The following is a 13,685-nucleotide window of genomic DNA, read 5'->3' as shown; positions in this document are numbered from 1 at the left end:
TCAGATCCAAACGTAATTTCTTGCGGGGAGGGGGAGATAAAAATATCTTTTAAGAGTTTTCCAAAATCTGAAAAAAAACAAAAAAACAGAATACGTCTGGTCCCTGGCATTTCAGACAAGGGATACCCAATCTCAGTACTGTCCAAATGATCTTGAGCTGAGAAGATCTGGAGCTCATTAATGGACAGGGCCACAGATGCTAACCCACATTCTGCCACTGCCTCCATACCATATATTTCTGAATAGTTCAGAGACACCAGGCAAGGACCATCATGTTTATTTCAATCTCCACTTTTATTGAAACACAATCAAACAGATGCCCTGCTCAAACCTACATTTGAGCTAGTTCTACAGTGTACAAGACTTTTGCAGCCCAGGTCTTCCGGAGTGATCTTTCTTCTAGAGAACTAAATGGGGAAGATTCTGTGCGAATAATCCCTTCACATTGGACCAGATTCCTTCAGTAGCATGACATGAAGCACTCTACTGCTGCTTGGCAAAGAACATCTTGCTGTCTTTCACGGTGGGCTTGATGGTATCACCACCTGGTTGCCAGCCAGCTGGGCACACTGTGAAGAAGAACAAGGGATGTTAGACCAAGGAGAAGGTGAATGGCCCAGAACTAGAAAGCATATATCTACATCAACAAGACCTTTAAAAGAGGTAAATGATAACTTTGGATTGTAATAAAATAAGGAACGGGCACAAAACTAGCTGTTTGAACTAGAAGCGAGGTAGCAAAGGAACCTAACAGTGCCAAAGTTTCTTTGCTGGAAGTCAACATCCATAAGCTGCTCATTCTTAAGTGTTCCTTTGGAGTCATTCTATAGCTCACAAGAGAAGAAACTGTGCAATTCTTCTGGGAGAAGTTAGAATCATAGAATAGTAGAGTTGGAAGAGACCTCATGGGCCATCCAGTCCAACCCCCCGCTAAGAAGCAGGAAATCACATTCAAAGCACCCCCGACATATGGCCATCCAGCCTCTGCTTAAAAGCCTCCAAAGAAGGAACCTCCACCACAGCCCGGGGGAACTTGCTTCCAAGAAATCTATGATCGGGGAAAAAACAAAAGGAAGGCAGTAGCCTGCCACTGCTGCCACCACCACCTCCCCACAGCAGCAAGTGACCTTCAGGGACATCTTGAACCTGAGCAGCTAGCCAACATCAAATATATTTTGTTAATGTGTCAGAAGCGACTTAAGAACGTACTGCAAGTTTCTTCTGGTGAGAGAGAATTGGCTGACTACAGAGACGTTGCCCAGGGGATGCCCAGATGTGTTACTGGGAGGCTTCTCTCATGTCCCTGCAAACTAGAGCTGACAGACGGGAGCTCACCCCATCTCAGAGATTTAAACCGGCAACCTTCTGGTCAGGAGTCCAGCTGGCATAAGGGTTTAATTCATTGCGCCACAGTGGCTTCTTTGTTTGAATATTATTCTGAATCTTCATGTCCTGGCTGAAATAGATTGTTGAGTCATCCCAAGATGCTCTAAGGGTTTATTTGATAGGTGCCACAAGGCCTAATACCTACTGGCTGAGCAGATGACCAGTGTCACTGAGTGTTTATGATACCATTCTCAGGCATCCCATTTTATACAGTATAACCTATATTCTGATCCCATATAAGATAGCATGACATGATTATTTGAATGTTGGATTAGGACTTTGGAATTCAAGTCAGGCTAAGGCATGGAAACCTGAGCTGGGTGATCATAAGCAATTTACATTCTCTCAGACTAAGCCAGTGGTTCTCAAATGTGGGTCCTCAGATGTTTTGGCCTACAACTCCCAGAAATCCCAGTCAGTTTACCAGCTGTTAGGATTTCTGGGAGTTGAAGGCCAAAACATCTGGGGACCCACAGGTTGAGAACCCCTGGCTTAAGAGGAAGGCAATGGCAAACTTCTTTCAATATTTTTTTCAAGAAAACCCTATGACAGAGTTGCCATAGGTCAGAGTCAACTTTTGCATTACATTATCAACAAATGGGCCATAGAAGATGTCCACAAAGCCCTATTTCTTGATCATGTGAGAGCAGGCACTTACTATTTCTCCCCAAACCACAAGCATTTGTATGAAGCAAAGTGGCTTGACTAACATGCCAAATATGGCAGGGGTCTAATCAATATGGCCAGCAACTACTTTTCCTCTTCCCCAGCAGCCAATAAGCAGGGTGCTTACATTATATTATTGTTGTTGTTTATTTAGACCTTGCTTTTTTCTTTCCATAGAGACTCAAAGAGGATTACATTAAAATAATTTCACAACAATTTAAAATCTACAAACATATAAACATCAAAACAGAATTAAATATCACTGGTATTTTAAAAATTCAGTTAAAATCAATAAAAACTGAAAACCACAGCAACTCTTGATAATCTTTTAAAAATCTTTAAAAGAATATCTGAATAAAAAGGTTTTTATTATAGTAAAAACTATTGATCTTGTGATGGATAGCAATCATTTTAATATTTTGCTGGGGGGCATGAGATATCACAGGATGCTCTCCTGTTATGAGACCTATGGCTCCTTTATGTCAGTCTCATGAATCCCCAGCCAGTCTTGAGCTGGCAACCAAGTGTCTTGCTATTGGTTAATTGAAAACACAGCAACTCTAACCCATGGTTTGGATTGCTGCTTTGGCAGGTAGCTGAGAAGTGTTGAAACTCTGGGGAACAGGAGGATCTGCCCAACAAAAGGGAGACAAAATTTTCAAAGGGGCCAAAAGGGAACATGTTGGACTGCAATTCCTACCAGTCCTATCCATAAGAAATTACTGTGAAGGGTTCATACAAGCCCATTCTTCCTCCTGCAGTAGGTAAGGAGTGAGAAGTGAGAAAAGAGTGGTGTGAACTGGGAGCAAAAGACACACAACTGGACTGAAAGCATATAGATGAAGGAGAAATATGCCAGAGGAGAGCTTCAAGAGATCCAAAACAAGAAAGCCTATATGGCTATTGACTGCAGTAAGGGAGAATGAGAAAGTATTAGGCAGAGAATTTAAAACAATGATTAATTCCTCAGCCCTATTTTGGCTTATCAGATACTTTAGGTCCTAGGGGTTCCTAGTAAGTGGCAGCTGTCCTCACTCATTACTTCCCCTTAGGTCTCCAGTCATACTGTGGTTTGTCTTCTCTTCCAAATATTCAGTTGTCCTTTCTGTGTCACTTTTTTTTTACACCTTTATTCATGCTCTATATCAGTGGTTCTCAACTTGTGGGTTCCCAGATGTTTTGGCCTTCAACTCCCAAAAATCCTAACAGCTGGTAAACTGGCTGGGATTTCTGGGAGTTGTAGGTCAAAACATCCTGGGACCCAAGGTTGAGAACCACTGCTCTAGATATTATTTTGATCCAAACTGAGGCTTCAACTCGACAGTTTTCATTCTGCTGCGACTATGTTTGGATGAACCTTTAATCACATGTATTGTTTCCACAAATTCTTACTGCTATTCCAGCTTGATAGCCATTTCATGTTTGTTCTTGAAGCCCCTTCTCCTGGCACTGGCATGAGCAAAGGACAAACACCAATGAAGCTGTGGATGGATTTAGGCAAAAGAGTCTTCTGAAGTGTTGCCAAAAGTACATTTGCAAAACTTTGAGGAAAAATGTTACTACGAGGCAATTTTTCAAGGAGGGAGAGAAAAGTATGTGGACCTTCCAGATCTTGGGACTTCCATTGCCCTTTGCTAGCAGAGCAAAGAGTTAACATTAATAAGGGATACATAGCCCAACATAGTCTAGAAGACCATACTGTGCCCACCAACTTTTCATAGTAGTCATCTGTAATTTCTTCAACATATTTTGCTACAAAGAGGTTTAGAAGCTGCAGTGTACTCTGCCAATGAGCATGATCAGTACCATCTTCAGTGCTAAAGGAAGAACAAGACACAGGATAGCAACTGCAGGGGAAAATGTCTATTACTGACTTTCCTAGTGCATGAGTGGTCTCTGCGTTTCCTTCTGTGCCCACATCCTCACCCCCAACCGCTGGCCCTTACCTTCACCATGCTGATCTGTGAACTGGAAGGCTTGTACCAGGCGCAACGCCTCATCCACAGAACGCCCCACAGGGAGGTCATTGATGGTGATTTGCCGAACAATGCCTTTAGCATCAATTATGAACAGGCCTCTGATAAGGAAGAAAGAAAACAATATTTCTTTTACTTAAGAGTCAATCTTTGGACTTCCAAAGACAGGATTGTTGCAGGCATAAGAGGTTAAAGCACACAATGCTTGGTCTCCCAAACCATATACAGTAGAGTCTCACTTATCCAACATTCGCTTATCCAACGTTCTGGATTATCCAACGCATTTTTGTAGTCAATGTTTTCAATATATCGTGATATTTTGGTGCTAAATTCGTAAATACAGTAATTGCTACGTAGCATTACTGCATATTGAACTACTTTTTCTGTCAAATTTGTTGTATAACATGTTTTGGTGCTTAATTTGTAAAATCATAACCTAATTTGATGTTTAATAGGCTTCTCCTTAATCTCTCCTTATTATCCAACATATTCACTTATCCAGCATTCTGCTGGCCTGTTTATGTTGGGTAAGTGAGACTCTACTGTATATTTCTAGTCAAGGCAGAGATCATCCCAGTGTATAAAAACCAGGAGTGGGGTTCTATATCCCAATTAAGAGTGGGGAAACGTTTCAGTCTCTTCCTGGCTCAGTACATACTCCTAAAGGTGGCGGTGGCGGCGGCGGCGGGGGGGGGGGGGGGGGAGCTGATGCACAGGGACAATATTCTGCCACAGCAATGGGGAAAATCCTCTTCAATGGGTCTCACAGCTATAGAGTCCAGTGTGAGATGGAAGTTTTGAATCAGCCATTTAGAGGTCTTGCTACTAAAAGCAGACAGAACCAATGCCCTCCATTGACCTTCACTTCTCCTGCAACTATCATCCATCATCCATTCTGGGGAAGAGAGAAAAACTAGGTTGCCCTATCAGTTCAGCTACTAGATCTGTACATTTGGCTCCTCTTCTGTTGAATGGTTTCTGCTTTAATTGACCAGATGACTGACTGGCAAGAGCCCGAGAGCCAGACTTGCGTAGTAATTGGAGCACTAGACTGTGATTCTGGAGACCAGGATTCAAATCCCTGGTTGGCCATGGCAACCTACTGGGTGACTTTGAGCAACACTTTGTCAGTCTCAAAGGGAGATAAAAGCAAATTTCACAGAACAAGAAAACCCCTGGGATGGGTTCACCATAAATCAGAAGTGGCCTGAAGGCACACAACAATTAATATTTAGCTACATTAAATCTGATCATTATAAGGACTTCACAACATGAAAAATGTGTGCCTTTTCTTTTCCCTGTTTTCTAGCTGCAGAGCATAGTATGGGGTCAAGGATAAGAACTGGGTGGTCCTCCAGATGTTGATACATTTTTATACCCAGCATTCCTTACTGCTGATAAAGCTGGCTACCTCTGCTGGGAGTTGCAGGTCAACAATCCTGGAGGGCTATACAACTCCAACCCAGTATAAATTATTTCCTTGATTCCCTGCCTTTCCCCCAAAATTGGTACACAAAGCACCTTTCAAAAAAAAAAAAAAGAGGAAGGAAGGAAGGAAGAGATTCCATCACCCGTAGGCTTACTTAGCATTCAAATGATCTCTGGACATCGCCCTACCTGTACGCAATGCCCTCATCCTCCTTCAGCACACCAAAGGTCTTGCTGATGTTATGGCTGACATCAGACACAAGTGGGATATTCATGGAACCCAACCCTCCATCCTTTCTTGCAGTATTAATCCTACAGGGAAATTAATGTTAATATTTGCAATGTTAAAGTGTTATTTAATCAGTTATGTCACCTGCAAATCTAGTCATTTAGTATTTATATACAGTCATATTTTTTTAGACAGGAATGTAATAATAATTTTATTTTTTACCTGCCTCTCTTTGCGGCCTGAGGCTGGGCACAACATAGTTAAAAACACACCACCATAAAATATTCAGTAAAATATGTGTTAAAACATATTTCTGCACATATTAAAATACATAAAACAAATTTTTAATTACAGTAGACACAGGACGTGACTTTAACATTCATAGTTAAAACGTTGAGTAGAAATTTGTCTTGCAACTGGAGGCACCCTCTCCACACCCATTGACCGAAGCTACTGCTGTCTGTGTATTGAGATGGATGATAAAGTTCTAGAAACATCCAGGTTTTACAAGATAAGGCTGGTATAGACCTCCACACCCTTCAGTCGGTTAACGTATACCTAACCCTTCTCCAGACAGTATGCCTCCAATATTATTATTGTGACTGTTGTGTCAGCACCATCCCCCTTGCCTGAACACAGCATGAAGCTGGACTGAAATGGCTCCTAGAACCTGAGTATCATCTAATTCATATTTATGCCTCATTATAACAAAGCTAGAACATTACAAGTGAGCCTTTAGCATAATATCTCGAATACTTGCCACTTAACATGAGAAATGTGCATACAAGAACTAGGGGACTCACCAGGCCAAGTGGGTGAACTGAGAGTCAACAGAGGCAGCAATAACCTCACAGTTGATCTTGCGGAACTCCTCAACTCGGTCGCTGAAAGCTATAATCTCCGTAGGGCACACAAAGGTGAAGTCCAACGGATAGAAAAAAAATACTACATATTTTCCTTTGTGGGGGGAAAAAAGAGACAACTGCTTAGCAAAATCATATCAGTAACTACGAACACAGTATTTTAATCCACAAAACATGGTCACAATTTCTCTCAGGCAGAAAAATCTCCTTCAAGTTAAATGTACTTTATGTGTGTAAATTAAGGAATCATCACAAATAGGAGACTTAAGACTTACTTTGCGCCATTGCCATGAATACCCATTGCTTCTTCCTCTGGGGGTGAAACAAAACTTCAAACCTCAGACGAAAACTTAGATACAACATCATGGATGTAGCTACTATCTATTCCTGAGCTACTGGACTCAAAAATGATTCAGAGCAAAGCTTGGAGAATTCAGTTTTTTGGGATGAAAACTCCCGAGACCCTTGGGAGGTGTAGCCCCCTAAAAGCAATTTTTCTAAGCTCTGCTTCAGAGCCCGGTGTTTGTGCTATTCCTTGAGGGAGATCTAGAATAAAGGCTCTTTCTGCCTTGATGCTCATGTGATTTAGAGCATAGCTGGATAGAAGACTTAAGCTGTTTTGCTCTGAGGCTCTTGACTCAGTCCAGCCTTGGGAATTCTTTCCTTTTTTGCACATACATTCTAAGCTTTTTGTAAGCCCAGATACTAATAAATCAAGTACAAATAGCCATGAAAAGATGGAATCAACAATATCGCTTACCTTTGTAGTCTGACATCTTTAATTCCTTGATGGCTCCATCCACCACTGCTGTGGCCTGAAAGTCTGGAACTGACTTCCCAATCTGGACATTGCCGGTGGACATTTTCTGAAATGGCAGAAGAGTATAAAACTATAGGAGTGGCTACTAAGCAGTCCCTGGAGACATGAGGCTTGATAGAGAAGAGGTACAAATGAGAATTCAAAAGCCATGTGTGCCCTTTCCCATCAAATTTCCAGAGCCAGAAAGGGGGGAGCACTATTATTCAGCCACTATGATTACTCAAGTCCACATAATTGACCATTTCACCTTTTGCACATTCAACTACTGCATTGGTTCCCAACTGTGGTCCTCCAGCTGTTTGGGACTTCAGCTCCCTGAATTCCTTGCTGTGAAGGCCCAGCTAACTGAGATTCTGGGAGCCGGAATTCCAGAACACCTGGAGGACCAAAGTTTGGGAACTACAAAATTGCTGCAAGAGGAACATAAAGGGTTTCAGAGTATGAGTTAACCATGTATCACAGCGGTTCACAACCCCGTGGTTCCTGATGTTTTGGCCTACAACTCCCAGAAATCTTGCTAAACTGGCTGGGATTTCTGGGAGTTGTAGGCCAAAACACCTGGGGACCCACAGGTTGAGAACCACTGATGTATCATGATCTGTCATTTTGCAAGGTTGTTCAGAGGTGGTTTGTCAATGCCTCCCTCTGAAGCACAGCCTAAACCACCTGGTATTCCCTGACTGGCAGTTTGCCTTCCAGTTTGCCTTCTCTAAAACCTAAAGCTGAAGAGTCATTAGTGGTGTGGCTGTCACTTAAACATGGGCTTCAAATTATTACAGAAAGTCTGTCTCTTTGAACACTGCTACCCAATACTTGGCAAAGGAAATTGCAGGGAAGTCTATGCACACTTTTGTGGTACATTTGATTTGTGCTGAGATCGAATGAAGGTTGTCCTCAGAAGCTGGATGGCCATCTGTCAGGGGTGTTTTGACTGTGTGCTCCTACATGGCAGGGGGTTGAACTGGATGCGCCTTGGGGTCTCTTCCAACTCCATAATTCTATGGGTCTAAAGATCCTTTACCTTGTTAGAAGAGTTTCTCTCAGTGACTTTAATATCTCCTTGAATTTCACAACTTTTCCTGTAGGCCATGCCCAATTCCTTCACGCTCTCAAGTTTCCCCTGGCTTTTTGCAGTATTTGGGCCGAATGCATGAGAACAGCAATGTAAATGCAGCTTTTACCAAGATAAACCTCTGCTTCTTCCAATTAGCATGTAGAAACATGAAGAGGAAGATGAGAATGCTGAAAGCAACAGCAGCAAAAACTTACCAACACAACCACATCCCCCACAATACTGCAGTTTCTGGCTTGCTGGCTCACAGATGGCAGACATGTAACTAACCCATTTATATAATAAGTAGTGCTTTCAAACTATGCTTAAGACAAATGTGCTGTCTGTAGAAAACAAGCTACCACAGAAATTTTATTTCACCATAGGGTAAATCCAGACTGAGCAGACCCAAAGGATACAAGCATCAAGGGCAGGCAAGTCGCTTATTCTAATTCCTCTAGCTCAAGATACCTCTCCACTGGAAACAGAGTAGTAACCCAGACATACAGAGCAGTATGCACCCAACATCCAACTCTTCCTTTCACAATCTTCTCCTCTGTAGTTGGTGGTTTGGGTGCTGGACATGTGGCCTACAGTTTGGTCTTGTCTTGAAATGTGCAACACATTTCATAGCTCATGTCTTTATCAGAATACCACTGTTATAGCACTACACTGTACTTTAACTGTCATGGTAACATATTGTGGAAGGCTGGGGTTTATACTTTAATGGGGTCCAAGAACCTTCTGGGCTGTAAATGCCTACCATCTGCAAATCCTAGGATTCCACAAGATGCTGTCACAGCAGTTAAATTGGTGCAATAACAGTGCAGTGTGATATGAAACTAAGCTGTGGTGCAATCCAATCTAAGGCTTAGGTGCAACAACCCAGGCCTCATCAGTGAGTGGCAGGCCCCTGTTCTTTAAATCCCTTAAGAGTAAGGTATTTTGACAGCCTTAGATAAAAACAAGGGGGGTGACACAAAAGCCTTTATCAGAGTCCTCCAGATCAAGGAGGAGGCGACACAGAGTCATCTAACAGCCCTTACTGGCTTAAATGGGTGAAGAGAACAATGCAAAGCCATTGTGTGCTTAATCAGATCTGCAGCTAGTGGCACAGCCAGTTTGAACAAGGCAAGAAATGGGAGATTTTACTGAATTGTGACTCTAGTTTTGAGTCTGAAGGACAAGGAGCTGGAAAATCCAGGGGGCAACAACGCATAACCTCAGGGTGCATCATTCTACACTGTTACGTTAATACAATCTGACCCCACTTTAAGTGCCACGGTGAGAAGGATGGGGTGGCAATACTGTAATAAATACTACAGAAGTTGTGGTTTTGCAAGGTCTTTATACTTCTTTGTGAAATAGTCCTGATGCGTCACCGAACCACAACTCCCATGATTCCATGCACTGAGTTTGGAAATTAAAGTGACATTGAACTGCATTAACGCCATGGTGTAGATGCAACCATGTCCAACTACTCCATCAGCTAACTCTGGCATGGGCAAACTTCAGCCCTCCAGGTGTTTTGGACTTCAACTCCCACAATTCGTAACAGCCTCCCCCCCCCCCTTGCAAGCCGCTTAAACAGCTGAGGGGGGGAAAGGAAAAGGCCTGGGCTGTTAGGAATTGTGGGAGTTGAAGCCCAAAACACCTGGAGGGCCAAAGTTTGCCTTTGCCTGATCTATCCCAATTGAGATAACAAGTTCGAGAGAACCCCCTTTTCCATTCATCTCTCTCTCAAGAGGACTTGAAAGACTTCCTAACCCAACTCCACACCTGAACTTTTTGTCCTGCACATCTCTTTCTGTTTAAAAGAATGCAATAATTCTCTTAAAACTCTGTTTCTGGCCATTTTAAATGAGCTTAAGAGCTTAGAAGCCTTGCCTGGAGCCCCAAGGGGAGTGGCTTATTTGCAGGAACAGTATTCAAAGGGGAATTCAGATTACGAGTTCATCTACACCAATGGTTCCCAACCAGTGGTCCACAAGAACTAAAAAATGGTCCGCGGACCCACCGTTATTATGCTATTGCAAGGAGAGTGTCTGGTCTCCCAAACTCTCTTATAGTGCCCATGCAATAGGGATATCAGCAGGGAGAGACTGACTACCCACGAAAGGCACAAGTCTCCTGACTGCTGCTTCTCCTCCCTCCTCCCGAGCTGAACCATTCCATGTGGCACCTGGAAGTAGGGGTACCTTGGTGTCTTCATTTTTATCTCTGTTCCTAGGGTTATTTGGGGCGCTGATTCAGAAAATTGCATTGGATAGACCACATCAGCTCCACATTAAATATGGTTTTCTGTGGGTGAGCAGATGGCGGCTACTGGATGGCAGATGTTCTGTATCTGAAACTAGAGCAGATGTGGTCTATCCAATGCAGTTTTCTGAATCGGCACCCCAAATAACCAAACCGAATCTAAAGTTGACCAAAAACTGATTCGGAACCCTTCTGGTACTACTAATATTGGCGAGTGGTCCCTGGTCAAAGTGATCCTTGTTTTTTTAAAAAAAAAAAAAAAAAAAAAAAAGGTTGGTGACCACTGACCTACACTGTAGAATTGGTGCAGTTTATCTCCATTTAAACTGCCAGGGCTCAAACCTATGGAAAAAATAACGAGAGTTGTACTTTCACAAGGCCTTTACCCTTCTCTGGCAATGAGGGCTGATGCCTAAGCAAAGTACAAATCTCAAGATTCCACAGCATAGAGTCCTGGCAGTCAAAAGCGTGACCAAACTGCATTACTCCGGCTGTGTGGATCATGCAACCTGCAAGAGCTTTTGCACGTGCGGCCTGGGCGTCGGAGGAAAAGGAGCGAAGAAGGACCCCTAGCAACAAGAAGGCCTTCCTTCCCTTCCCCTCTTCTTCTTTCTCCCCTTGGGACAAAACTGAGGGCTGGAAGAAGCGCACCACCCGCCTCGCCTTGCAAGAAGCCTTTTTGCAAAAGGAGGCCTACCCCCGAAAGCCCCCTCCTCCTCCTCCGTCTCTTCTTTGAGACAAAGGCGCACGAGGCCTGGCTGCCAGGAGCAGCAGCAGGACCCCATTCTGGCGCACGCGCTGGGATAGCAAGGCCGGTCCTGGAGGAAAACGAAGACCCGGCAAATAGAAGGGGGACAATGTTTACAGTTTACAGGCCCACCACCAGGCCTCTCGGAAGGGGCGCCGCGCCCCCCGAAACAATGCACCTGCAGCCAAGCCCCTGCACTGGAGCAGACGCCCACCCGCGCCTTACCTCGCCCTCGCCGCCTGCAAATAACACCCGGCGAACCTGGACCACTCCTGGCGCAGGAGGAGGCGGCGGCCCTTTTATAGCGAGCGGGATGGAAGGGAGTGGGCGGGGCTTGGGGCCGGCGGGCGTGGTCTGAGCCAGGCCCCTTCTCACCACCCAAGGGATGGGTTGGGATCCTTGGGGAACAAAACCAGCAGCAGTTGTGGAATTAGGCCCAGGGTGCAGCACCAAAGTTTAGGCCCCACTTTAACTGCCAGGGCTCAATGCTCTGGAATCCTGGGGGATGTAGTTTTACAAGGTCTCTGCTAAAGAATGCTGGTGCCTCACCAAGCGACAAATCCCAGGATTCCATAGCATGGAGTCGTGGCAGTGAAAGTGGTGTCAAGCTCCCCACCATAGCTATTGTATTTCTGTGTTTTCAAGAAGTACACCACAGGCAGGCCTTTAACAGGTTAGACTCAGCATCACTTTACATGTCAAAGCTGAAGTGTTGGATTTTCTTTAGCTCGTGATGCTAAAATTCCTTCTAGAAATAGTGGTAGCCTCACCCAACACCTCTGGTTACAGATGCTTTGTACATACTGGCCAAAATGCTACTGGATATTCTTTATTCAAAATGCTACTGGAGGGAGCCCTGATGGCGAAGTGTGTTAAAGTACTGAGCTGCTGAACTTGCAGAATGAAAGGTCCCAGATTCAAATCCCGGGAGCAGAGTGAGCGCCCACTGTTGCTCCAGCTTCTGCCAACCTAGCAGTTCAAAAACATGCCAATGTGAGTAGATCAATAGGTACCGTCCCGGTGGGAAGGTAACGGCGGTCCCTGCAGTCATGCCGGCCACATGACCTTGGAGGTGTCTACGGACAACGCCGGCTCTTCGGCTTAGAAATGGAGATGAGCACCAACTCCCAGAGTCAGACATGACTGGACTTAACGTCAGGGGAAACCTTTACCTTTATTCTTTGCTAAGGGTCCTTCCAGACAGGCCATTTATCCCAGGATCTGATCCCAGGTTTTCTGTTTATCTGTTTTGTGTATGCCCTTCCACACAGCCCTATATCTCAGAATATCAAGGCAGAAAATCCCACATTATTTTAGTGTGGATTTAGATAACCCAGTTCAAAGGTGATATTGTGGATTATCTGGCTTGATATTCTGGTTTATATAGCTGTGTGGAACGTTCCTAAGTATCCCTTGCCTAAGGCCCCTTCAACACTGCTGAATAATATCCCACATTTTGTGCTTTGAACTAGAATATATGGCAGTGTGGACTCAGATATCAGAGTTCAAAGCAAATATTGTGGGATTTTCTGCCTTGATATTCTGGATTATATGGCTGTATGGAAGGACTGTAAGAAAACTCTGTGAAATTAATGGGGTCGCCACAAGATGACAGTCATCTTTAAGGCACTTCTACAAGGAACTTAGGCCCCTTCCACACAGTTGAATAAAATCCCACATTATCTGCTTTGAACTGGGATGTATGGCAGCGTGGACTCGGATAACCCAGTTCAAAGCAGATATTGTGGGATTTTCTGCCTTGATATTCTGGGATATAGGGCTGTGTAGAAGGGCCCAAAGGAACCCCACTGATTAAGACCCCTTCTATACTGCCATATAATTCAGATTATCAAAGCAGATAATCCACATCTGCTTTGAACTGGGTTATATGAGTTTATACTGCCATATAATTCAGTTCATAGCAGATAATCTGGATTATATGGCAGTGTAGAAGAGGCCTTAATAGATCTACACTGGTTGACACTAACACTAAAATTTAAGCTAATGCCTGCTCGGTATGTAAAAAAAACTATCAACTGGATTCGTTTGAACAAAAGCATCAGAGACTAGCCAGGAAAAACAAACAAAGGTACCTTACATGGAGAATTATTCATACCTCTGAAATTCTATGACTGCAAGAAATGTATGGGGGCAACTCCTTTCTTCAGTTCTGTCCCATGGATTTGTTGATAATATGTGCTTTCAAATTGAGCCTGACTTGTGACAACCCTAATACAGTGTTTTCTTGGCAATATTTAT

The 13,685-nt window shown here is 43.8% G+C and overlaps 1 protein-coding gene across 1 annotated transcript; it reads right to left on the bottom strand.

The window, feature by feature from the left end:
- Positions 1-275: 275 nt before the first annotated feature.
- prdx2 (peroxiredoxin 2) lies at positions 276-11,809 on the bottom strand. The gene is made up of 6 exons (XM_003225200.4): positions 11,652-11,809; positions 7,309-7,414; positions 6,489-6,642; positions 5,646-5,768; positions 3,999-4,129; positions 276-569 (listed from the first exon to the last, which is right to left on the bottom strand). The coding sequence occupies exons 2-6, from the start codon at positions 7,409-7,411 to the stop codon at positions 484-486; spliced, it is 597 nt and encodes a 198-aa protein (XP_003225248.1). The 5' UTR covers positions 7,412-7,414; positions 11,652-11,809; the 3' UTR covers positions 276-483.
- Positions 11,810-13,685: the final 1,876 nt, after the last annotated feature.

The sequence above is a fragment of the Anolis carolinensis genome, chromosome 2, assembly GCF_035594765.1.
Source record: "Anolis carolinensis isolate JA03-04 chromosome 2, rAnoCar3.1.pri, whole genome shotgun sequence".
Lineage (NCBI taxonomy): Eukaryota > Metazoa > Chordata > Lepidosauria > Squamata > Dactyloidae > Anolis > Anolis carolinensis.
The sequence above is the reverse complement of the archived record's forward strand: the minus strand, read 5'-3'. Positions and strand labels throughout refer to the sequence as shown.